The sequence below is a fragment of the Annulohypoxylon maeteangense genome (assembly GCF_022496945.1).
Source record: "Annulohypoxylon maeteangense strain CBS 123835 unplaced genomic scaffold GGS22scaffold_7, whole genome shotgun sequence".
In the NCBI taxonomy this organism is placed as follows: Eukaryota; Fungi; Ascomycota; class Sordariomycetes; order Xylariales; family Hypoxylaceae; genus Annulohypoxylon; species Annulohypoxylon maeteangense.
This window is the reverse complement of record NW_025953254.1, coordinates 1,139,071-1,165,051: the sequence shown is the minus strand read 5'-3', so window position 1 is coordinate 1,165,051 and position 25,981 is coordinate 1,139,071. Positions and strand designations below refer to the sequence as shown.

Genomic DNA, 25,981 nt, shown 5'->3' with positions numbered 1-25,981 from the left:
GTAAGAACTTTACTTGAAAGAGTTATCTCCGTTCTTGGCTAGCGTGCCTAGTAGCTGGCAATTGATGGGACGGCCGCTAACCCCGCGTCTTTGGGGTACGGTTACCCGCTAACCCGCTCCATCAAGGAAAGCTAGTAGGGCTAGCAGGGGTCTTTTCTTCTTCAACCACAACCAATGACCTTCATAATGTTACTCTATCCTCTTAGTGCGCGAAACCCCATGTTTTACTTCATCATCGAAGGTCATTTTCGGCTACTCAATTCCTAACGAGTTTAAACGGCAATTCGTCTAGGAAATGGATCAGTTCTACACCAATCGTATTACTCGAGAGTGACTGGACAAACTGGTGGACCAAACGTCGGCTCGGCTAGCAACATCTCAAAGCAAACCCTGTTCGAAGATGGGCAATCTTGTAAGTGACGGTTGATATGCAGCGTCGTATCGAGCTGTACCTTGCTCAGCTTGCTGCAGGTTTATCTTCCCGAGCTTGCTTCTGGATTGGCGGATTGGCGGTCATACCTTGAATGTTCTTTGTCGCAATGATAAATAATAAAATGTTGATCATCCGCTCAAATTTGTGAAATCTTTAACCTCGAAATATTTGGCGATCCGAAGCCTCTAAATCATTAGATCTCGCCGAGGATGTCGAATTCACTGAGCGACAAGGCCGACGATGCCAAGAGGCAGATATCAAATGAAGAGGCGACTATTAGCAAAGAGGAAGAGGTCCTCTCTACTCAGGGCGTCCCCGATGTCGCGAACCTGGCCCAGGCTAATATGAGGGGGCTAAGAGCACCCGAGATCATCGCGAGATTGACACCCGAACAACGAGTTGAGCTGGAGAATAGGTTAAGGAGAAAGATTGACTGGCGATTGTTACCAATGGTCATTATTATGTGTTAGTATATTATTACATTGGGCGCGCATTGTAACTAACGTAAATCTGCGTCGTAGACATTTTGAATTATATCGATCGGTTAGAGCTACCCTGCGACGATGATCTTCTCGACCTGTATTAACGGACCATAGGAATAATATTGCTGCTGCGAAACTTGCTGGTCTCCCCGAGGACTTGAATTTAGATCCCAATTCAAGCGAATTTCAAGTGCGCATCTCTTTATCCGCTTTTTGGGTCTGGGAATTCTGACTTTGTGGCATAGACCGCCGTGAGCATTCTATTCGTTGGGTAAGCTTTGCGCACCGCTGCTATGCGCTATGCGCCAATACGGCACAGGATATGGGCTGACATCCCGGAATTATAGCTATCTCCTTATGCAGATACCATCGAATCTGTTCCTGAACAAGATCGGCAAACCTGCTATCTACCTCCCAGCATGTGTATGTCTTGGATCGCATATATGTAAAATATTCAATTGGATACTCGGCGAGCTAACCCGAAATGCTAGATGATGGTCTGGGGTGTTATTTCGACAGCTACTGCCTCCGTTAAGAACTTTGGGGGCCTTATTGCCGTTCGATTCTTTCTAGGTTTCGTTGAGGCGGCTTACTTTGTTAGTCTCGCGAAATATTGGCCAACTCAATTGAACTATCTCGCTGACTGTATTCTAGCCGGGCTGTCTCTATTACCTGAGTTGTTGGTGGTATGTTGACACAATCCCCTTTTTACGTATCTTATTGCTAATTTATTTATAGTACGTGATAATGATCCCAAATTACCTAATATTCACAATGTCTCACATCCATTATACGTTCAAATATGGCAAACATAGGATTACTATTATGCAAGTGAACTAACAATTTCTTTTAGATACACGGAAGGAGCTAGGTCTAAGAACGGCGATGTTATATTCCGGGTCACTCATATCAGGTGCCTTCTCCGGGCTGATCTCAGCAGGAATCACTCAAAACATGAGCGGAGTAAGAGGGTTCGGTGCCTGGCAGTGGCTGTTCATCATAGAAGGTGTCATCACCATCGGTGTCTCTTTCGGCGCGTTCTTCGTCCTTCCTAACTTCCCTCGAACGACATCGTGGCTCACCGAAGAGGAGAAGGCGCTTGCCGTATGGCGATTAGAAGAGGACATTGGAGAAGACGATTGGATCGACAGCGAGCACCAGTCTCTGTGGACAGGGGCTAGACTAGCTTTTGCCGATATGAAAACTTGGGTCCTGGTCTGTAGCCGATCGAACTAGAGGCTTTAAGAGCTAAGCATGCTAACTCGATATCGACAGCTACTTCTTGTTCTCGGTATCATCTCGAGCGCCTCCGTTACGAACTTCTTCCCTGCTGTAGTCAAAACTTTAGGCTATAACAACATCAACACGCTGCTTCTGACCTGCCCTCCATATGTTCTTACCGTCATTACTACATTTGTAAATGCGTGGCATGCAGATCGGACGGGTGAGCGCTACTGGCATATTATGGGATCTTTGATTGTTGCTATGGCAGCATTCATCCTTGCCGCCGCAACTACCGGTATAGCTCCTCGATATGTTGCTATGATGCTTATGGTAAATCAAATCTCTATCAAATTCAACATCACCCTAACATGAGACAGGTTCCTGGTGTATACAGCGGCTTCGTAGTAGCACTCGCGTGGATCAGCAACACCCTTCCCCGGCCACCAGCCAAGCGCGCCGCAGCACTCGCCTTCATCAACGCCGTTTCCAACGCATCGAGTATCTACGCTTCTTATATGTACGAAGATAGAATGGCGCCCCGCTACATAATTGCTATGTCAGTCAATTGCGGTACCATATTTCTCGCTATGGTTGCGGCTACAACCTTGCGCTTCATGCTCATCCGGTTGAATAAGAAGCTGGACCAGGGCATCTATGTTGAAGGTGCTATCAACGCTTTGCCAGGGGCTGCTGCGCAACATGGGTTCAGATTCAAGGTTTAGGGTGTGGTGCTTATGTGAATAGGGGGCGGGGCATGAAGTCAGTTGGCTCAGGGATTTTCGACATCGTATTTAGGTGCAATCAATACGACTTCGCAGCAAAAAGCATGGGCTGCCACAAAATCAATAGGGCGGTCACCGTTGTCTATGTACATACCTGAAGAGAGACATCACCTTTCTACTCATGCGGTTCTTTCCCGTGAAAAGGGGTTAGCAATATTCCGGTACAATCCACTCAGCTGTACTCGCCTCTTTGACTTTCGTTATGTTTCATGCAGTGAAATCACCGGAATTCGGGTGAATCTAACGGGCTCTTTCCTGATTTTTAGCCCCTTTTTCGAACCCGAAATTGAAGATCTTATGGCGGGCACATACGCATCGTTATCTTCGCCTTCGCCTCCGCCTTCTTCTCACTCGACGTAATCATCTTTAAGCGACACATTCTTGTTATCGCCGTAGTCTTTTTATTTGCTGCCGTCGTTTTCTTATTCGCTGTCATCGTCGTCTTATAGATACTATTTTAACAAGACTCTCTTCTTAAAGTGATAACTTTGGTAACTTTTTCTTTCTATTACTCATTGCCGTCGTTTATTTACTCACTGTTGCCGTCGTCGTATTTTTCTTCTCTGCTGCTATTATCTCCAGCAACACTATATTCTTATAGTTACAGATCTGAGATCTATAAGCCCCTCTAGCCTCAAAGTCAAAGGGAGGTAGCTAGGTAGCTAATTCATATAAATAGCGAATAACACTCCATCCGAATCGAATAAGCCACTGCACACGTGTATGCCTCCGAGGGACATTAGTATTAGTAGTATAACGTACCTGTTAGTAATTTCAGGAAGATGGCATGGGGATGAGGTTGTCTTCTAGTTTTAGTCTCACGATAATATGTTCTCATACGACGTTAAAGAGAAAATCGCTGTTACCGTCGTCTTCTTTCCACGCGGGGGGTTATACTCGTCGACTATAGACTATGGCCGCCGTATAGATCCATGCTATACTCGCCGAAAGACTCTAGGCGAGAGCAGGCGTATGAAATGGTAATACGCGCGTGTCCTTTCCTTTATTCATAGTCATATCAGTTAGGTAGAAATTGCAATATCCAACGGGATTTAGAACAGCTGTACTCACCTCTTTGAGGATATCTCACGCTCCCTTTCCTTCCTATCAATTTGCCTCCTTCCAAGTTGGTGATATCTTTCCAATTTAACCACAGACCCGACTTCGTTGTAAATTCTAGCCCCGTCTTCATTATTTAATCTCCAAAAATCCCAACTGCGTATTCCTAACCACTTCTTATTTCATCTCATGAATTCCCTTGTCCAACAACAGTATCCAATTCATCAACCATCTTTGCCTTCCGCCGCGAGATCATAGCTATGGACGAAGGCTCTATGCCCACTCGTCCGCCTCAACCGGACGTTGATGATGAAACGTTTTGGAAGACGCGTATCCGAGATAAACTTATAGCTTCCCATGAGAACCATACAATCCATGGACGCCTCGATCCGCACCAGATCTTGAAGAGCCTAACGGGTACGTTTCTAACCACACTCACAAATATATAATAGGAGCAGTCTTCTAATTTCCTAATCGCAGAAATTAAGATATTTTATTCCGGTCACGATGTTCACCCATCTCGAATTATTGACAATGAGAATTTTGCTCGCTGGGCAATTGAAGAAGCGTTAGAAGAATACCAACCGGGCAGTAATTTCAAAACAGCAGGTAACATAATGGAGGGTCGGTCCGTGAATATCAGCAAGCAATTGCTCCTTGATAAGATCACGGAGGCAATTCAAGTTGAAGGTCAACAGGACATTGATGCCGAGGTATGTAAACCTGAATATTCATCACTATATTTCTAGCTAACAGGCAATTAGGACCCAAACGGATCAAAGGGCTCAGAGTCGGAGATCGTTCAGGATGTGAGCGCCGTAGCCGAAACAATTATTTCCGCCTCTCCTAACAGCCTTGGACCTCCTATCGAAGCTTGTGTATCGTATCTTCGAATGGAGAAGTGTGGTACATTTGGTCGCAACAATCTCACTGTCTGGAAGTCCCCGTTTTTTCCGAAACTCGATGGTCAAGAGGGCCGCAAAGGTTTTCTCGATAACCAGGTCACAGCTATTGTCTGGATCATGGCAAATATGCTTGGAAGCCTGCCACAACTGAAAATAAAATTGCCCGAGTACTGGAATCCAACTACCGATACCTACAATTTCCCACGCGAGACAGAGATCGAGAGGAAACACCGGAAAAGACTACGTAGACCTAGATACTTTGGTGGAATCTTAGCGGATTCCATGGGTCTAGGAAAAACTTTAACAACGATCACATGCCTTGATCTAATGATGGCCCAGAGGCTTCACGTCGTCAAGAAACAGGGTGGGGGGTTCAAGCATTGCCCCGTCCTGATCCTGACACCCAACCTAATCGTCGCCTCCCAATGGGTTGACGAAATCGAGCAGATCGGAAACACGGCTAGCATAAAAAAGATCATCATGTCTGGAGAAGGCGCTCGGAAAAAAGCTGGACAACTTAGAACCCGTGTCCTAAAAGCTTCAGAGTTCAGAGAGTGGCCGGACGACTTGAGCTATGTCTGGGATGAAGACGATCCAAGAGCGTCCAAAGTTATCATCGTGATGTCAATTGATACTTGGTCAAGTCGGACGTGTACGACTAAAGTCATCGATAAAAACGGAAAAGTGGTTGAAGGAGATTGGCATTCCACATTCACTGATTTAGAACGGCAATTTTCCATCGTCGTGGTGGATGAAGCTTACAAAGTCCGCCACACGACCACCCGATATTGGAAATCAGTGGCATTGTTGGATCGCCAATTTACCCTATTGATCACGGCAACACCTTGCATGAATCTCCTGGTGGACCTCATGGGACCTGTGAGATTGCTCTGGGACAGACCCGAGAGATATCTTCAAGAGAACATGAAAAAGTGGCTGAATATCTCGAAGAAGTTCGAAGTTCCCAGTCATCTTGACAAACTCGATAAGATGGATTCCTTTGATGATCACCAACTCATCGCCGGTAGGGACGCCATAGTTTCTCAGTTGATCAAAAAGTTTAGAGGTGATGCGGATATCCAGGAGACTCGAAAGTATCTGAAGTATTTCGAGAAGCTAGCCATCTTGCGAAGAGCTCCTGGTTCCAATCTACATTGGGATTGGAAAGGTAGTAAGCTAGTATCCTGTGAGTAACACTTTGAGATATGTAAATCTTTTGTTTGAAATGACTGCTAACTAAACATCATAGTGGACGGTCTACTGCCCAAGGTTTCTAATTTCACAGTCAACATTCAGCTTGACTGTCCTTTAGAAGCAGCCTACCAAAACGCCCACTTCAAATTACTTATCAAGTATATGGGTATGCTGAAGAAACTCCAGATACGACGAGGCGAGAAAAAATCAGAGAAAAAGAAGAAAATTCAGGGACGACGGCACGATGAGACGTCGAAGAAACAATCAGAAGAAGAAAAGGAAAAATTTGAGTCAGTTCTCGCGATGTATCTCCAGTTCGAATTAGCAGCGGCTTCTGTGGACATCTTTCGGCTCGAAAAGCTCTTCTCAGAGAACGGATTCGGCATCAAAGCTGAGCACGTAAAGTTGATGCGCCATAACAATGTCAACTTCCTTCATTTCGCAGCATTCCTGCTCCGCCCCGGCGACAAAAAGCCTAGAACTGCCCTAGATTACGTCAAGCTTGCAGTTCGCAAGTCCCCGATCTTGCGATACATATTGCACCACGTTAAGGAGAAGGTCCTTGACAGGAAACCTGGAGAAAAGATCAAGAAGCTCTTGATCATAGAGGCAAGGCCGATTCTGGCGTACTACTACGAAATCGTGCTTCAGTTCCTTCTGATTAACTGCCGTACCCTTCACGCCGGCTTGTCGGGCGAGCAGCGCAGGGAACTCATTGACAGTTTCAACGACGATGGTGATCATTCGTGTCAGATTCTGATACAAATGTACTCCGTAGGCTTTGCAGGCTCGAATCTGCACAAGAGTTGTTCGCAAGTCTTGGTTGCGTCACAAGCCCATAGTTTTCCTATCCAAATGCAGGCCGTACATCGCGTTATTCGGGTATGTTAACTAAATTTTCTAGTTATGATATGCCATAAGTTACTAACTGAGTCTAGGTCGGGCAGAAGAAGAACGTGGAGGTCTACCGACTGAAAGTCAATAACTCATTTCACCAGTTTCGTGAGAGTAGACAGGTCGAGAAGATCTTGCCTGAACTAGGAACTCGAGCGCAAGGTTCGATGGTCAATATTCTCGTGCAACTACTAAATCTATTCCAATTCGAGATAGATGATGCGGTGAATTCTCCAGAGGGACAAGAGCTTCTACAAAGCATGAATTTGCTCATTGACAAGGATACGGTAGTCGAGGGCGACGATCAGCCGTATGAGGATGATGATAGCTGGGAAGAATACGATAGTAATTCGGAGGAGGAAGATAATCAGTCAGAGGATGGCAGCCAGCAAGATGATACGAGTGAGGAGGATGATGATAAGAGCGAAGACGATAGCGACGACGAGGCTTCGGCAACCAAACGAGCAAGACTAGAGGACGAAACCGATTCCAACTCTGGGGATTCCGAGAAGGATTCTTCTGAATCCAAAGCTGATTCACAGGACAAGAACCCTATTCGCCCGAAAAACGAAGGAACCAAGAATTTATTCAAAAACGACCTTAACCAGTTTCTTCGCCTTCAATCGCGCGCTGCTTATTACAACGAGTTCAAGAATTTCCCCAAGGAGGTGAAAAGTCGCTTCTCACACGACAAGAACAACCTCAGACGGCTACTATCCTACTCTATCAGACACGGTAAAAACGGTCCATTCGTGTGGACGGCGGAGGACCTGAACGACTCTGCCGTTCTCGAGAGAGCGATGGAGCTGGCGCTACGAACTCGACTGGGAGCTAAGAACATTGAGATGTTACCGCTTCCCCATATCAGCTTCACCCGTGTTCGCGAAGAAAAGTTACAGCGTCTCACGCAGCTACTAGGAGAATCTAACTTGACAGCCCAGGATATCGATGATCTCATCGAGGAGAGAAAGGAAACGAGGCGCAGCAGAGATACGAGTGGCGAGTTACGACTAGTACAGGATGGCATGACGTTGGATGAAATCGATGCTGCATTTAAGCTCGATATCACGAAGGGAGATAATGCGCAGAGTCGTAAACGCAAACGCGATGAAGCTGCGATGGCTGCTGACGCCACAGTCGGCAAGGCTTCTGAGAGTACTCTAGCATATGGTGAGGGTTGGAACGAGTTCGACTCTGATTGTGATGATTGGGATAAGAGTAGCATCGAGGACGAAGAGGAGTACGAAGAAGAGGAAGAGGCCGAAGAGGATGAAGAGGCCGAAGAAGAGGCCGAAGAAAAGGATGATGAAGAGGACGAGGAAGATAGAGGCGCAGTAGGTGAGATTGACGAGCCTAAGGGTGAAAACGACGTGCTTGACGAATAGTCACACCAGTGGACATGTAAATCCATCGCAAGCTATTCCATGATGGGGATTATCTTGATCATTCACAGATATCTACCCAGATGGCTTGCCATGGTAGTATGGGATCGTATCAAACAACTGGTCACATATTAGCTTCACAACCCCTAGCTTAGCAAAAACAGAATCAATCGACGTCTACCATACATATTTCGCACCATATCGTAAGTCCCTATTATGATTGCTCACAGCTAAGCGCCAAGAAGGACTTTTGTGATGTTATCGGGATGACACATTCCCGGTATCGAAAAAGCATCTTATGAATGAATATGGAAGATTCGGCCGCCCGTCCCGAGCAAATGTTCGAGATCTCTTTAGGTGATGTGTAAGAGATCTATCTAGCAAACATCTCTCTCCCTTACATCCACATAAGCTTGCCAATAGTAATGATGTCAATGGGGATAATAAGCAAAAGACGAAACAAGCCGAAATTCAAGGATGTCCATTCCTGATAGAGAGCCGACCAAGATAGGCTGTCGCTTGCTACATCCGTAAGTGGCGCCGTTTGCTCTGTGTCACGTCCGGGGATGCATGTAAGTCGATCTTGGGCTCTTCTGGGTACAGATGAATAGATGTAAGTATAGGTACGAAATAGATAGACGATTGGTCTACTCGCTTGTCTAGATACAACTATGCAAGGGACGACGTGTTGGTCGGCTATCTTAAGTTTCTAATCCTATATGGGGACGGATAACTGCTTCTATCATATATGATGAATGCATCATTTTCTCTTCTGTATCGATACAAAGGCTGAAGATTAGGATTAGACCTAACCCTAGATCTGGGAATCCAGGGCTTTAACTCGGGACTTCGGATTACCAAAGAGAGGAAAGAGAGAAACATATAAGTCTAGGATCTTGACCCAAGCGCATGGGACGTCGAAGCGAAGATGACAATATGTACGATATCGTGTCAGCCTCGCCTATAATGGACAGGGAAGTTTTCGAAAGTACTCTGTACAGAATGAAGATTATCATCTTATTTTGATTCGACGCATGAATTTGAGACAAGATAACTAGGAAAATATCAAGACATCCATCACATGGTCTACTATGCATGCACCTATAAGACATACCTTAGTAGCTAGGCAGCTAGGTAAGTACCTAATAGTTACCTAGCTGCCTAGTATGCACATATAAGACATGCGATTTATGTATTTTGCTTATCTCACCAAGTATCCAAGTATATCAAAGTACTTACATAAAAGTATATACTTTCGTACAAAGTACATCCATGGATTGCGTTCAATGTCTTAGGCAAATTTAACTTTGTAATATCACGTGGTGGCTTACAAAGTTTCGTGTCTTGGGAAGTGATAAATAATAAATGATATGTGATAGAAACCTCAAGCCACCTCCGTTCGATTTCCAAGTTCTTCGTTGCCTGCCAACTTGCGTGCCTGTCTGCCTGTTCGACAGCTTGATATTACTAATTGCTATGTAACCTGAACAACTCAATAGGTCGATAATGGGGCCGCGAAATAACCTTGGAACATTGAGCTCCGAACCACGAAAAATAGAAAATCGGTAATAAGAAGCCCGAACCAGGTTGTTAACTCCTGAAACTTGCGCTTGCCGCTTTTCCAGGTGGAAGGTTCCCCAAACCTCCTACTCCATGGTAGGCTAATTAGGTCCGGTCTAGGGTACCAGAGCTGCGGAGAGCTTGGGGTGAACGTTTGGGGGATTGGAGCATTGGAACATTCTCATGACTCGCGAATACGCTAATCCTCTTTTGGATAGCTGTAAGCTACCCTTAAGCTACCCCGCTTTACAGCCTTATTAGAATCTCCACTCTATATGCAACGCCGATCGGTCGTTCTTGGCCGGTCATCCGTCACAGCCCGTCATTCGCGTCGCAAACCTTGGAACTCCAACTCTCCAACTATCGCCAACCTCAACACTTTCCACCTATCCACGCACCTACGCACCTACATTTCGGCGTTTTCCTCGTCCCGCGCCTCTGTACGCGCTACCAGGGTGATCGCGAAGATGATACGCGACATCTTTTGCACTAGCAAAGACCGGTAGCCGATTAGTCAGCCTACCAGCTCCAGAGTCCAGACCCTTTCAGTCCTATTCTACCCCCAGTCCGCCCAGATGAGTTCCACACCGCCCTCGTCGTCGACCATCCCGCAGACCCTCTGGGACCTGCAGGTGCCCGTGCTGGTGACCCACGCCGGAGCGCCCAACACACCGTTCGTAGCCTCCGTCCCGCGGCTGAGCTACCTAGCCCTGCTTCTGCCGCGCCTGACCTCGTACTTCGGCCTGCCGTGCTCCAGCTTCCACCATGAAGACGTATTGCTACGCAACCTCGCCGTCGGCCTTCTCGTCGACCTGTATCAGCCCACCCTGCCTTGGCGCTTAACCGTCAGCGACGGCTTGGGCTGGGATATCGGTGATACATTCCTCAATAGCGCTAAAGAGGCAAGTTCCGTCCTTCCATCCTCCCTATCAAGTCTTATCCGGGCCGTGCGGAAACACGAGGCGCTAGCAAAGCCAGGGAGAGAGCTGTGGCTGAACTATTCACTCGCTAACCCTAGGAAATACGTAGGCCGACTTTGTGCGAAATGGCAACGCGCACCAGATCATGTCACTATCGAAAGATCATACGACCGCGCTATGGAACGCGGTTCAAGATAGTAAGGGCGACTGGCTTACTATCGTATTTCACGTGTTACCTGGCAGCTGACTCTAGAGATTAGACGATTACGCCTCCTTTGCGAAAGTCAATTCCCGGCTTCTTAACGCGTCGCGCGATCTGCGGAATGTGCCTATACGGGTGTATATCCCACAGTCGTCGGACGACCCCGCTGGCGGCGAGCAGGCAGGCTCGTTCAAGGTGGTTCAGTCTCTAGTGAAGCCGCGCGTTAGCGAGCGTATGTCACCTCTTTCTCCTACCCCTTTCTTCCTAACCTAACCTATCTCTATCACCTATCTCCACATCATTCCTTATCTAGATAGAAGTCAGGATAAACTCAACGTCCATGTAGGAACCCCCCAAACTCTCGGCGCCGCCCTGCGCACACTCTTACCGCGGCTATTCCCCAGTAGCCGGGACCCCGTGCTCGCGGATGTGGTCCTGCACGGCGCCAGCGTGCCATTCCGCGCCCCGCTCGAAGACCTCATGCGCGAGGCCGCTTATCCCGACGGTTGGCTGTGTCTCGTTGTGAAGCCTCTAGATGTGTAGTGTAGCTACTTGCCCGTGGCTTTCTTGAATTTTCGCTATCTAGGCAACTACGGCCCGGAGGCCGGAAACGGTTTAGGTGTTTGGATGAAGCAGGCACGATGGATCCGGGCGGGTGGGCCGCGACCCGTCCGTCGGTATCACATTGCGGCAGGAAGTAGCGAAGTGTAGCATAGCATGCGGCGTATCGATTTTTTCCTTTTTTTATTATTGAGGAGAGAACCCACAATAGATAGAGTAACGACTTACAAGAAATTTCTTGGTGTAAAACACTTCTGGCTTACTACGCCCGCCCACCGGCGCGGATATGTAGCCTTGGAAATTCCACGCCGGTGGCGTTAAGTCGAATGACAAACCGTCCCATATCCGCGCTGTACGTACCATTCGCTAAGACCAGCCGGCCGGTCAGAAAACGTCAATTACTACTCCTCCTTCTCCATGCGCACCGGCACCGGAGATGCACGTGCAAGAGAAATTGGAATAAACACCCATCCATTCATTGATTCATTCAATCAATCATTCATTTACTCATACAGTGTGTGGGTACGCGCCTCCTACGTAGCTACCCAATTATCTAATCCAAGCGAACGAAGAAAAAGAAGTAGAAGCGGAAAAAATTAAAAATTGGCAAGAGTTTGCTAGGGCACCTATGACGACGGGCTTTGCGTTACCCTACCTAACACCTAGCCTCTCGAGCCGATGTACCACACACCCCCTTTCCACCTACCGACATACCCCTGACCTCCGCGTGAATTGGCTGAGGTAGGTAAACCGCTCACGTACGCACACTTGCCTCTAATAACGAGAGGGCTTGATAGATACCTAGTAGATCATAGATAATAGGTAGATACCTGAAGCTAGGTAGGTAGGGGAGTAGGTAACAGCAATAAGGATACCGGCACGCGCGTTATACGTATAAGTGAGACACCATTCCCACAGGCAAGCAGAGCAAGAAGAAGAGAAAGAGGCATTGCATTGTGTGTTATTTCGTTATTAGGTCGGATTGGGTGCGAATGCGCGACGACCTCGGTAGCCAGCCCGTAACACCCGAGCGATGAATCGATTAGGTACCTATTTATTGTACGACGTCCGACGGATTTTCAGGGGCGCACTTTTTCCGCATCCTTCCCCAACAGTGGCGTACCTACCTAGACACGAACGCCAAAACTCGTGAAAGATGGAAAAATTCAACATATTACGTAGGCAGATAGGTATATCCAAACGAGCATGCCCACTAGATAAGTGTCTATCTCCTAGGTAGGTAAACACGTACGTATAAACCTCGCATACACGACATCAACAACAGTCATATCATCAAGCCTCACGCACATCCATCCATCCCTATCCCCCTAACCAAACCTACCAAACCTACCAATCCCCTCAACCCCTCGCCCGTGAACCAAGCCCTACCCCCAGCCCCCAGCCCAGGTCAGCAAGCCACGAAGTCGAAACCCGCCCCTCCCTCCGAACAAAAGCCCGAAGCCAAATTAAAAAAAAAAAAAGAAACTGGTATCTCCTCCGCCCCTTCCAAAGACAAGGGGAAAATATGTATGTATGTATGTTTCCGCAACTATGCCATGAATGAATAAACAGACGATTCCCGCCACCCCATTGACGCGAACACGGACGTGGGCGTGCCGGGTAGAAAAGCCGGAGAGAACCGATGGAAATGATGCAAGCCGCCCAAGATACCGACCGACGCTATGTATGTATACCCGTCCAGGCAGCGAATGGATAGGAGAGAGAAAAAGGAAACAAGAGGGTTTGAGTTAGATAGGTAGTTAGGTAGTATCGATACAAAATATGCAACCGGTCCAAACCGGATCAATGTATCGCATCTCATCGACCAAAGGAGTCCACATCGAAGTTTCGGCATCGGTTTCCCTCGGCCCGACAATAGAAATCACGGGTCGCAAGACACATTGGGGCTGGGGATTGGTCTTTGCGCAGAACAGACGTCGAAGAACGAATCGTACCCATGAAGAAGTCGCAGAGAAAAAGACGCAGGAATCAAATTTTGTAGATAGTAGTATAATACGTATATACTCGTCGGTGTTGATATATATATATAGTGTGTATGTAGTAGGTAGTAGTAGTAGTAATATAAAAAAAGCACAACAAAAATGCGCGCTCTCCGCAAAGGGGGGGTATCCTAAGCTGTCGAGTTCCCGTAAATCTTGTTCACAAAGGATATTCCAATGCTGCCTCGATGATATAAAAAAGAGTTGAAAAAAAGTAACGCCGGTAGTGTATGCTCCAGTGGGCTGGCGCCACGAACGATGATAGGTTAGAAAAAAAATGTTGCAAAAAAAATAAATATGAACCACCAGACGAGAAAATACTTTTGCCGGAAACCAAGCACGTTCGAATGTACCTGTAGTATGCAAACTGGCACCGTAGAACCAAACATTGTCGCGCCGGACAGTCTCCCGAAAACGCCGTTGCTAGGTGCGAAAACCTCCAAATACAGATTACCTCCCCCGACCTGACATAGTCACCATGTACATGGCATGAAATGACAGTTTGTCCTCGACACATCAAGTATCGAACATTATAACCGCACCAATCCAAACACGGGGCAATTAAGTCCCACTTCTAAGAGACGGGAGTCCAAAAATGCCCCCATTAAACACCACACAGCATCGCTCGTCCGTATCGTATTTGTTGACGCAGTCGTAGTCGTACAATTTAACAACCCAAAAATCTCTCTCAAGGAATTTGCGGTGGAGGCAAATGCGGTCGCGCGAGGGCGGATGGTGGAGGTGGATGAAAGTTGTCACCACTAGGGTTATGCATAGGCGGCAGAGGACCACCACTCATTATGCTTGAAAAGCTCGATGCTGCAATATCGTATTCATTCGGGACGAACCCAAGATCTTTTGCCAAGCCGATCAAAATATTCATATCGGCTCTCAGCGCGCTCGTGGGTGTGACAATCGATTGGAAAAAGGAGATCGTTCGAGAAAACAGAGTGTTTAGGGTCTCCGCATCGATAAACCTGCGCAGATACCTATCCTTGAAACACGCCGCTAGAGTTAGGAGATTACCCCATTGACTGTAAATAAGTTAGTTATCAGGCATGACTTTTCGTGTGAACGAACTAGTTGCACTTACGCATGAGCCGTTCCAAAGACGTTGGTAATTATAATGCGTTGAGAGCTAGGTATCCCATGGAACGCTCGGGTACTCTCGACGAGAGCATTGATTGCTAAGCCAGCATACCGAAGAATCCTACCATCCACATTGCGAGGTATCTCGTCCATGTCAAGGGACGGCTGAGTATCGGGTGAACCCGCTTGGTTATGATATGGCCACGGTTCTCGTTCGAGGATCGCCCTCAAAAAGGGTCGGTAAAGAATAACCTGCGAACCCCAATATTTAGCACGTAGACGAGCTCCAAGTATATCGTTGGCCGGAGGGTCTTTGTCGTCCCATTGGTAGCTGCCAGGCACCCATCGATTTCTCGAATTCGCTAGCATCTCCTCGATTCTCTTGACGCCTTCCTCGACGGCTGGGTCACTCAACGAAATTCCGGTTCTGTTCTTGCTCTGCTTCTCGGAGTCGTACAGTAGAGTATGCACCTGGTTCAGCTGCTTTCGAAGATACAGCTGTGCAATATAACCAGTTACTATGTGTTCTGAGAAGCCCTGATTCACGGCATACTCGGAATTTGGATATGGCATCCTATCTTCATATTGCAAAATACCGGACTGTGGGAGTGGCAGTTCGGCTAGGATATCACTATGCATCTTGCGCGTTAGTATTCTACCAGACAAAGAATAATCTTAGAAGGGATTACCTTTCCAACTGCAGGCAGGTCCAAAAGGCAAACGCCAACTGATTGTCCCTGCGTGACTGACCAATACTTCTACCCTGGTCATGCCACTTCGAAAGGCGATCGAGGCTCCTAATCCCGGTTAGTTAATGTTGCTGGCCATGGCTGACTCTCGTCGGGTCTTTTTACTTACGGACGGAGTATAACTTGTAGATTCCGACTTGCAAGAGAAATGTAAGACCAACTCTCAAGTACGCGACCTAGTTGCCCATAATACAAACCTGCTAAGATATGCACGTAGATGTGCTTTAGATTGAAGCCTCCCATGTGGCTACCCATAATATCCATCGCAAGCGCGAAGTATTCGAGACCAGGGATGACGTCCAAGTTTCGCTTATGTGAATGCGGACCTCTCGAGCCTGATATATTCCCTTGGAGGGAAGGTCTTCGACTCATGGGAATCCTCTCGCTTTCCTTAGGAGACGGCATGTTGGAAGACTGCGACTGCGAAAACATTCCCGGAGGTGATCCCTGCAGAGGTGAAGCTAAAATGCCGTTGCGAACTGAAGGCGAGTGATGCATCGGCGAGTCCGACTCGTGGACTGCATCGGGGATTTTATCTTTATGAAGACAAATCTTGCCCAGAGCAAAAACCATCAGAACAAGCGCGCTGTGAACGCTTCGATAAGGTCGTCCGGGCTTTACAAATGTTGTTGAGGGAGTTTGTTCGTCCGCGGCAGGTGATCTCTTCCTCTTTTGTCCCGTTTCAAACGGCAAAATCCCACTCGGCTGGTTGACGAATCTCGCGTTCCCACCCATCTTGTTGCCCTGGTTTTTCTCAGACTTCGGTAGAGTATCTAGAAATATTTTAACCATGGCTGTAAGCTCTCTCGGGATGATTATAGGATGCATGTTGAGAATATTTTCCCTGAAACTGTTCACGTATCTCCAGATCTTGGTCGAGTCCCAGTCCGGATTTCCATCAACATTAACGACACCACCTCTATACTCAACACCAGGAGGGGGTGTTAAACTGCCCACCTGGCCCCAGGCTTCTCCCACGGGAGAAGGAGATGCAACATCCGAACAATCATCCAAAACGTCAGTCATGGTATGGTCCGGTGGAGTTTCTTTGTCCGAAGCACGGATATCCTGATCGAACCCCTCGCCTCTCCCAAAAACGCGGATTATGCCACGCTGCTGTTCTTGCCGGATAGGATATTCGTCGGGATGAAATATCTTCTCCGCTTCCATTAAATGGTGGACCATTCTCTCGATTGATGGCCACTTCAAAAGTAAACCTGCTAAAGTCGTATGGTTCGGAGGCATGGCAGGTTTGCCAGGCGTTACAATCGGACCTGGGTGTTCCTCCATATCGTCATCGTTCGCTTCTTGTAGCGTAGCGTGAGCTTCATCCATAGTCAGGCTCGGCTCCACCACTGTACCCCCCGGTGATGACAACGATTCTTCGCCCTGCGTCTTACTAGCAGGCCCAGGAGAACTAGGTGGAAAATCATCTGGGTGCTCCTCTTCTTCGATTGACTCGACCTTCATGTCAGTCCCGGGGTTAATCTGCTTGACCTTGGTTTCTAGGTTTAGCATCCGCTGGTTTTGGTTCATACTAGACTGTGCTAATCCAGCAAGCTCTACGTTAATATTTGACAGCTTCGAATTTATCTCCTCTCTCATGGAAGCCAACATTTCCAATAAATCTGCGGTAACTTTGTCGGGCCTATATTCAAATTCTGGTGAGCAGCCCGTCCCAGTTCTAACTTTATGCTCGACTTACTGTTTTGCGGGGGGGTCTCGATATTTACAATCGATGTTTTTCTCTCTGCAGTTTTTGCAAGGTTTGGTCTCGTCGCATTTAGCTTTGAGCTGCCTACAGCTATCGCAGGCCTTGTAACGCATTATAAGTCAGCTAGAAGTTTACGGACAGCCGATTTGGGGAGCACTACCTGAGAGGCGCGTTGGGCTTTTCGCTTGGCGCTAGTTGCAATCTCTACTGGGTACATGGAGGCCGGAGGGCCGTATACGTGAGGACTATCATAGGGGGGATGCTGAGGCACCGGTGTTGGTGGAGGGTGGTAACCCTGAGGTTGCCTATACATGGCCGGCGAATGCGGCATCGAGGGCCCGCCGTCGTAGCTCATATGTCGTCGCGGGTCGTCTGGAGGCGGAGGAGGGTTCGGATGAGGACCATGGGGACCTGGCGGAAGATTCTCTGCAACACCACCGGTCGAGTTAGGTCGGCGCAGCTGGGGAAGGGAGGTCTCTTCGGCAGGATCTCGCTTCACAACCGGCTCTCGAGGGGCATAGGACGGGTATGGCGGATGCGCTGACGAGGGAGGGAGAGGTGGCTGTCGATGAGGATCATGCATTGGCGGGTACGGGTCGTGTTCATGATGGCGACGGTCGTCGAGATGATGGTGAGCCGACGGCAAGGGCGGATCGGGAGGCCGCGAGAATGGAGGCGGGTGCTGAGGCGGATGTTGGTAAGGCGGCGGCGGCGCAGGATGATGAGGGCCTGATGCTGGTGGTAGGTGTGCGGCGGTAGGATGAGGCAGTGATACGGCCTGATGCGATGACCATGACGGACCGGTATGTAGAAGCCGGGGACGTTTATGTTCAGGCGGCCCAGATTCCATGCTTGGGGTGTTATATGCTTAGAGTCATAGGCGGAAACAAGCACAGGTCAGGCAAGGCAAAAAAAAGAACAACGGGGAAGGTGGTCATGAGAAAGGCGATCAGGAAGGAGACCAAAATGGCCCCGGAGCAGAATGGAACAACCGGCTCGTCGACCTTGCCAAGACAAGCTCAGACTACACGCTGGTCAGTTAGGGTGTGGAGGAAGGGACACTGATGATGTCGCAGCTCTTATTGGTGAAGCTTATGATGACATTGAAGGGTCGGTGTAATTGTCTTGTACTCCGTATATGGTGTAGGGGACAGGCTGTGAGAGCTCGTCAGTTCTCGAACGAGGCGCGTGGAGGCGGTCCCGGGTCCCTGGGTGAAGCTCTGCGGTCCGGAGGAGCCCAAATTCAGAAGATCAGCAGTTGGGCAGAGACGAGAGAGCTACTATGCTACTACTACTTGATGTCTGTTGTAACTGTACAGACGCCGGACGAGGGGGGATCTAGGTATGTAGGTATCCAAGGATTTCCCGGGGGGACTAGGTTAGAGTAGGGCGAAAAAGAAAAAAAAGAAACGACGTCGTCGAAGCTTCAGGAGACGAAGGAGGTTTTTGGTGGATGTCAAACAGGGAAAACCGCGAGACCCAGCGTGAAGTAGTGAGTAGCAAAGTAACAAAGTGGGTAAAGAGGGTCATCAACGAAAGCTCAGGTTATTTCGGCGTCCAAGAGGCGATTTGCCCTGGACGGTTGGAAGCCCTGGAAGCTGGGTGAGGGTACGTACATTCTTTTTTTTACCATAGTACAAGAGAAGTGGGTATATGTCCAAAAGTATTTGGTTATGGGTTATGGGTTATGGTACCCCTACGCCATGGTACGTACCGGCGTACTATCGCAGTCGTAGTCGTAGTTTTTTTAATCCTTGCTCCAGGTGATGGACACACATATCACCAGGATGGTCGAAGCTAGAGCCTAGTTCCTGTACATAGTAGACGAGCAAGGGTATTGGGGTTGGACATGGGGACGGACGAGGGACGAAGCAGGCGATCGATAAAGTACTGGTACGAAATAATTGCACATCTTGGCGGAGTGGATGGCCGAATATAGTAGACCGCAGCCAAAATGTACAATACAATACATGCCTACATACATACATACACTGATACATACACAACAAGTCGTTATGTACATATCTTGTGCGTGTATGGATGGAGATGGATGTAGGCATGCACTATGTATGCGTCCAGCAACCAGTGTATGGTCTGGTACATCGCACGCCGTTGGGTACGGTAACGAATTTGGCCAAGCTGATTGGATGTCGAGATGATGGTATGTATTTCTCCACCATGTTCCTTAGGGCCTAGGACCGAGGATATTATGACATCCAGATCCATACATACATATTGTATGTACGCTGCTAGGGAATGACAGCGGACTATTATGTACGTAACGTACGTGAATTGCGCATACCTACCCGAAGTTGGAAGCTATTTAGTCACGAGTCAGTTAGTTTAGTCAGTCTCTTACTAGTAAATAGTAGAGGGCGGTGAAGAAGACTGAAGAGAGTGAAGAGAGAGAGAAAGAGAAAAGATAGACAAGAAGCGATAGCGAACTTGCGATAACTTCTTTTTTTGGTGGGAGCCCGCCAAGTAAGCAATTTCAATAGAAGGTTAGAAGGTTTTTCCTAGCAATTTTTTTCTTCCTTTCCTAAGCCGGCTCTAATTGACGAATGGCGATCGGTTTACAGGCTAGACAAAAGGAGGACTAGTAATTGCAAGTGTCGTAAAATTCGGAATTTAGCGACTGCTTGATTAGCCACGAGTCGAAGCCGGACGAGGGATAAGATCCATGGATACAGAATAGGAATAGTATTATTCCCGACTCCAATAACAGCCGCGAGTCAGCACTCAGCATTCAGCACTGATGGGCTGGATAGAGTACCAGTTTGCGGCGTGAGGCAGATCAGTGGTGAATGAAGAAAGAAAAGATATGCGAAAATGATCGGAAGCAGGACCTGCAAGACCTGCAAGACCTGGGGCACACAGATGGAAGTCCCGTTGTGTTACGATAAGTGTTACTACTGGTGCTACCTATGGCTGTGAGTGTTACTACGAACATTGAAGGAAACCGCCATATTACATTTCAATATGTGGGGACAATACAGGATATACTAGGTACTTGCATAATACTTCAATTTCGACGGCGCTTAATATTTGGCAGCATGTTGAACCTAAGTTACTGAACCCTTTAAGCTCTCCATCTCTGTTCTTTCCAGTCTGTACGCTGTAGTGAAGCCTGTCTTGCCTTACTTCGTAGCGTGGTCCAGATAAGTTAAGCGCTACCTAGTAGTGGGGCATGCTAAATAGGACCCGACCGACAAACGGTCTCCGTCACCTTCGAGAGGTACCCGTCCCTCCAGCAATTAGTGGAAGTTACAGCTCTACCTAGTAGGTCTCTAGGTACAATACACGATACACGATACATGCACATAAAGGTAGGTAAGTATATAAGTATACTGATACATTGGAGCGGATGCGGATGCGGAAAAGAGTAAGAAGCCAAACTTAGCTAGGCTTATTCGTGTTACACACGGCAGTAACACTTGATCAAATAGCTGTAATACGTACGTGTATTGGATATTGGAGGTAGGTACTTGTTTAAGAACTTGTTTGCGTTTACGGCATAGATAATTACAGGTGTTTAGGTACTGAATCTGACCTAATTATTACTTTGTACCTAATAGTAAATATTCACCTACTTACACTCGACATATAATTTACCATGAACTTACTCTTAATAGAGATCCTTATAATCAAAATGTATGTCTTATATGATCCATACATCAGATGTCTAGATGTATGTATCATATACCTACCTAGGTAAAGAACTTTTATTATCGAGATATAAAGCTAATGCGTGTCTGATAGCTATAGCTTTTAATAGGTTAGTTTGCTTTTTCTTTGGTCTGATCTGGTCAGTCAGGTGTACGTTGAACAGGGATATCCTTTGCTTCTATGCCTCGCGAAAAAGTCTAAGCACAGCTCAAGTGCTCTTCTAAGGCGGGGCAAACTTCAGATGTTCACCTCACCACCTCCATCTCCGCCATCTCTTTTTGACAGCGAGGCGGATGGTGTCATGTTTTCTAACTAAAACCCTCCCTTGACAAGGAACAGGTAAAAACGAGGCGCGACGATCCTTGACGGGAAATATATGTCAAGGGAAATTCGGGAATGAGCTTATCTTCGGACGGCAGTTTGGCGGCATCGATTCGACTAGAGACGTTGACGTCGAAAGGGCTAACCTTAGTTTCATACGCGGTCAGTTTTAACCGGGGCTTCGAACCCTTACTATTTTGAGAATTGCCTACTTTTTTTATAACTTTCCTAACTTCCTAACTTCCTTACCTTACCTTTGACAGCACCGCGTGCCCACAATGCGAACAAGATTTCCCCGTTCTCGAATCCTAGCCAAGGCACCAAGAACCCCAAGGTCCAGACTCGGAGAGTCGAGCAGGATCATTGCATTGCATTGCCCAATGACCTGGAAAGGCGGCTGATCAGTACCTGCAAGTACAGACATGCGTATCCTTGGTTTCCCTGGGTCTGGTACCTACGGTACCTAATGCTTGGGATGCGGGTATGCAATGTGTGAGCGGCACGTCTTTGCTCTGGTGTATGGGGATAGTAAAGACCTACCTACCTACTTACCTAGGTAGGCATTCTCCTCAACCTTATTCGAGATTTCGAGTTGCATCGCTCACTCTCCCGTTTTGCTGTTGGTTGTCCTAAAATACAGGCAACCACCAAAAAGACCAACGGCACCGGCCGGCAAGGGTTAAACCAACTACAAAGTCTAAAGGTAGTTTCGACGCACAGCCTTGATTGGATTCCTTGGGATTTCTCGGCACGGGGCGTAGCTTAGTGAGGTGAGGGAGATAATAGTTGATACTAGGTAAGTAGCTGATATGTACAAGATCACGCAAAACCGTTCCCTAAATACATACCTTAGACTACCTGGCTGACTAGGTAGACTACTACTACACATGTGGCTACCCGGCGATCTCGGGCTAATGTATGTAGGTGCTCTTAAGGGTAAGCAGTCAGCGTCACACGTAGGACTAGGGTAAGAGATGGATATGTTCTGCTACTAGATATTTTAGATACTAGGTAGGTATGAAATCGGTAAGTATTGAGCTGCTGTAATTCTTGACATCATCCTCTTTTAGGTGGTTTTTTTAGTCAAGTGTCGACCTTAGTGTATTAATTGCTGTCACCTGTGTATGTGCGTTCACCGCCAGAATTTCAGAATTGGCATATCGTGGGTCTAACGCAATCGCTTACTCAAGCCTGCGTTAATGCACTTAAGAAATGTGCGGTCTACGACACCAACATCGCAAAATGAACCTTTTCTCTATAATTGATATAGCAGCGATAGTAATTGCCGCCGGGTGGGCGAGGAGTCGGGATGGAATTCCTACTATGTAGATAATTGTGAACTTCCTCGCGCAATGGGGATGGGGGCTTAGTGAGATGATAGGTAGTTAAATTCGGTCATCAAAGTTGAAGTTACTGATAGGAGCGAGCACCCCTCCCACCCCATCCCGCTCCAGCCAATCCTACGAAGTGACGATTCTGATGCCACGCCGCAGTCGTACGCATGGGCACTTCCATGGGCACTTTCATGGGGCACTTCTCGCATACGCTGTACATGATTTTCAGACCCCAACCTAACCCATTTTCTTAAGAGTCGGATGAGAAACGGTGTAGCGAGCTGGATGTCTGGATGGCTGGCTGACAGCTGGTTAGGACGAGCTATACACAGATCGTTGTCATGGAGCACGGTCGTCATGCGGGTAGAGTTGATGTGACATGCATGCATCCATGGTCATGCCGTGAGTACATACATGCTGGGACGGCATTAAAAGAGCCGTATTAGTTGACATGAGCATGGATATAATCATTTTCGAGATATGTCCATAATCATATTCCGGTTACCTGCCTCGCTGTCTCGTTGCAGATGTACTGTAACGAATATTCCACGGTGCCATTGGCGTGTATTTCGGTTTTGGGCTAATATTGTTATATACAGCTCTCTTCTTAGTGGTGATCGGGGTTTTAAGGGATTGAGATTGGCAAGGGTGTTTGACAACTTTACGCGGCCTTCTTCATCTGGGAATCCCCCATCTCCGTCATCAATAAAATGCCCTCAGGGTAAGTAGGTAGGTAAGTACATATACATGATGGTCATCGGTCCGCCGTGCATCAGAGATCTCCATGGCTATCCCGTTCTAGCAAGTCCGCTGAACGATTTGTTCATAACGCTTTGTGCTACACCGGTTCGTGGTCAGATAATACCATGATACTTGATATTGCGGCATAATAATTCGAATATATGTTGTGGAGCGCAGGGTATTACTACATATAAAAGATCTCATATGCCAAGGTGCTATGTTAAGCAATTCACCGCATTCAGTTGGTCGGAGTTAAGACGGCTTCTCGCGCCAAGAGGAATGAATTTATATCCTCAAGTTAGGATGTGAGGATGTTTGGACGTTGGGATGGGGAAACAGCAGAAGATAAAACATGTGCCTCTATGTATGAGTATGTGCATGTACATGAGCTGCTGATAGGAGCTGATGTTTGAGTTTCATAGTTCCAGAGCACTGCATACAAGTAGGTGGTGTTAACCTCAAGATGTGACATGTCTATCCGAATCTTGGGCGAACTGGGCGAAACAACCCCAAAGAAGAAAAAGACTTACCGAGCCAAAACTTGCAAATCGGAGGTTTCGGCCCATGGACCCGCTAAAAGGGTTCCCATTGGCAATTCTACAGCGTAGTTCAGTTTATTATTTCCTTACAACATATATTATTCATACATCTTATTTCTTCCGTACCTAGGAGACATCATAATAACCTAGAACGGATGATACATATTAACAACATGTAACAACTCGCGACTTTGACTCCATCTGTCATCAATCCGGTATTTACCTAGTAACGGCACCATGACATTCCACTAATCGCGACGCTTGTAAATATTAGGTCTTGTTTACGAAGAAAAGAGCAAGGCAAGGATCTCGCCGTCGTAGTGTTACGAACAAATAACGGCTTCGATAAAGCCGTGTTTGATATTGGGTCAATATTGTCTCTGCCAGGCTACTGGATAGTGGCTTAGATGTTTCCTACTGGATAGTGGCTTAGATGTTTCCTACTACATCCTGAATCAGTAACAGTTGTTACGTGACATCGCCTATCGTCAGCCTTGCGTTACTACAGAAGTGAGCAATAGTCCCGAGATGTCGGAAACCCATGACCAGCATCTACTACATAGTAGCTAGGCAGCCTCGTCCTGACGTCCTAGTTTCATTATTGAAGCAAGGCTGTCATGCCACCTTTCGCCTCTGAACCCAAACTCGGCATCTCGATCGAGAAACCTGGTCAGTTTATACTCGGTCTTGGCTGTTTCGAGGTTGGTGTAGTACAACGTAGGTATGTACTGTGTTCAGTGTGTTCGATGTGTTGTAGCCTTCGAGGCCAAGGCATAACAAGATGTCAAGGAGTCTTTAGCGTCGTTGTCGGGTGATTTAGAACGCTGGTGAGCAACTCCTATATAAAACGACATATATAATAAAAAGTAGGCATTGGGCTATTGACATCCCCATTATAGGCAAGGAAGATGTCTAGCATATCGATGGTTTATCATGTATCCGTACCGTGTTTGTGGAACGGTAGCCGTTATGTATGCCCCGCAATTTACATTTACCCCTGATCTTTTTCTGTTCGAGATTTATGGATATTAGATGGCGTTCTGAAGTCCATATCCCATACTTGCTAGCGACTAGCCGCAATGCCCATGACCTCTCTGACTTCAAAGTTGCCGCATTCGGCGACATGCAGTGATTTTAATGTCCTGTCATTACAGACATGACAGTAGTTCCCGGTCCCTGCCGTGCGGCAACTACATACATACCTAACCTATGGAGAGCCGTAAACCGAGAAGCGAGAAAGAAAATGTAGGTAGGTACTGTACCTTTCCTATACCTACACTACCTACACACCTGCCTATCTGCTTCTATGGTGTATATTGCTGAAGTAACATGATGTGCTAGTACATGTGACTACTATGAATGGAAGATGTATTTTGCCAAGTTTCTGCCTGTAAACAAATACTTCATTTCGTATATCTACCAGTAGATACCCTTACGTAGCTGAAGTTTTTAGTGCTAAAGTCTAGAATATTTCTGGCTTAGGCGCGGGTATATAAGCCAGTGCTAAGCGTGGCAGCGTGGGAACAGCTGCGGGTTCAGTCAATTTGCTATAAAGCCACGTGCGCCAGAGTCAGGCCACTTCAATAGCTTCCTGTCGTAAGCAATATTTCGCCCGCTTTGGATCTCATGCTTGAAAAAGATCAAAGAAAAATCGATGAATTCTGGAAGAGCTGAACATCACGAAAGCCTCCGTCGCTGCGCTAGTCTTATTCTCCTACATACAGAATACATAGTCCAGAATAGTCCTTCTCGGTTAAGCACGGTCGAGCCGCACTGACGTACTGTTCTGCAGCTGGCGGGTTCATACGGAGTCTTGAACCCGCACTCCAAGCCCCCCAAGCCTCTCCAAGGTCCCAGTCCCGGTCGGGTTCAAAATATGGAACCCTGTGATACTCTTAAATACTTACGCAAATCCTTCTAAATATAATCAACCTTAATCTTCACTCCTAAGACATGGTACGCATTACATAGTACGCAGTAAATGCTCTACTATGCGTGCTATGCGTACTATGCACGAACCTATTTGCTCACGTCAACCGAGCAAGACCGATATCTGCGCGAATTAAGGGTTAAACGAGAGTTACGTCTTTCCCAGATTTACCTACCTCCTGGAATTTAGAGCTTGCAAATCTGAAAATCCTTAGGGATGGGATTTTGTTGAGCGACCTTACGCATTACCCAGTATGGCAGCGAGTCCGCGGTAAGCGAGCGGACGGACATTCGACATTCA

At 47.2% G+C, this 25,981-nt stretch overlaps 4 protein-coding genes across 4 annotated transcripts; 3 read left to right on the top strand and 1 right to left on the bottom strand.

Annotated features, from left to right (window-relative positions):
• Positions 1-178: 178 nt before the first annotated feature.
• On the top strand, positions 179-3,364 carry GGS22DRAFT_162009 (major facilitator superfamily domain-containing protein). Its single transcript, XM_047961161.1, has 11 exons — positions 179-412; positions 472-898; positions 955-976; positions 1,030-1,105; positions 1,161-1,186; positions 1,263-1,338; positions 1,407-1,511; positions 1,570-1,600; positions 1,769-2,130; positions 2,191-2,469; positions 2,517-3,364. Exons 2-11 carry the CDS (start codon positions 643-645, stop codon positions 2,859-2,861), a joined length of 1,578 nt encoding a protein of 525 aa, XP_047819619.1. The 5' UTR covers positions 179-412; positions 472-642; the 3' UTR covers positions 2,862-3,364.
• Positions 3,365-4,240: 876 nt separating this feature from the next.
• On the top strand, positions 4,241-8,358 carry GGS22DRAFT_199951 (SNF2 family N-terminal domain-containing protein; the record flags this gene model as incomplete). The annotated part of the gene is made up of 5 exons (XM_047966362.1): positions 4,241-4,397; positions 4,461-4,693; positions 4,745-6,071; positions 6,135-6,961; positions 7,018-8,358. The coding sequence occupies 5 exons, from the start codon at positions 4,241-4,243 to the stop codon at positions 8,356-8,358; spliced, it is 3,885 nt and encodes a 1,294-aa protein (XP_047819618.1).
• A 1,442-nt stretch (positions 8,359-9,800) lies between these two features.
• Positions 9,801-12,127, top strand: GGS22DRAFT_162004 (autophagy protein Apg5-domain-containing protein). The gene is made up of 4 exons (XM_047961160.1): positions 9,801-10,817; positions 10,945-11,032; positions 11,096-11,269; positions 11,384-12,127. The coding sequence occupies exons 1-4, from the start codon at positions 10,491-10,493 to the stop codon at positions 11,578-11,580; spliced, it is 786 nt and encodes a 261-aa protein (XP_047819617.1). The 5' UTR covers positions 9,801-10,490; the 3' UTR covers positions 11,581-12,127.
• Positions 12,128-14,286: 2,159 nt separating this feature from the next.
• On the bottom strand, positions 14,287-17,733 carry GGS22DRAFT_179485 (uncharacterized protein; the record flags this gene model as incomplete). The annotated part of the gene is made up of 7 exons (XM_047963684.1): positions 14,287-14,632; positions 14,692-15,318; positions 15,377-15,484; positions 15,546-16,957; positions 17,003-17,084; positions 17,142-17,251; positions 17,311-17,733. 7 exons carry the CDS (start codon positions 17,731-17,733, stop codon positions 14,287-14,289), a joined length of 3,108 nt encoding a protein of 1,035 aa, XP_047819616.1.
• Between the last annotated feature and the right edge of the window lie 8,248 nt (positions 17,734-25,981).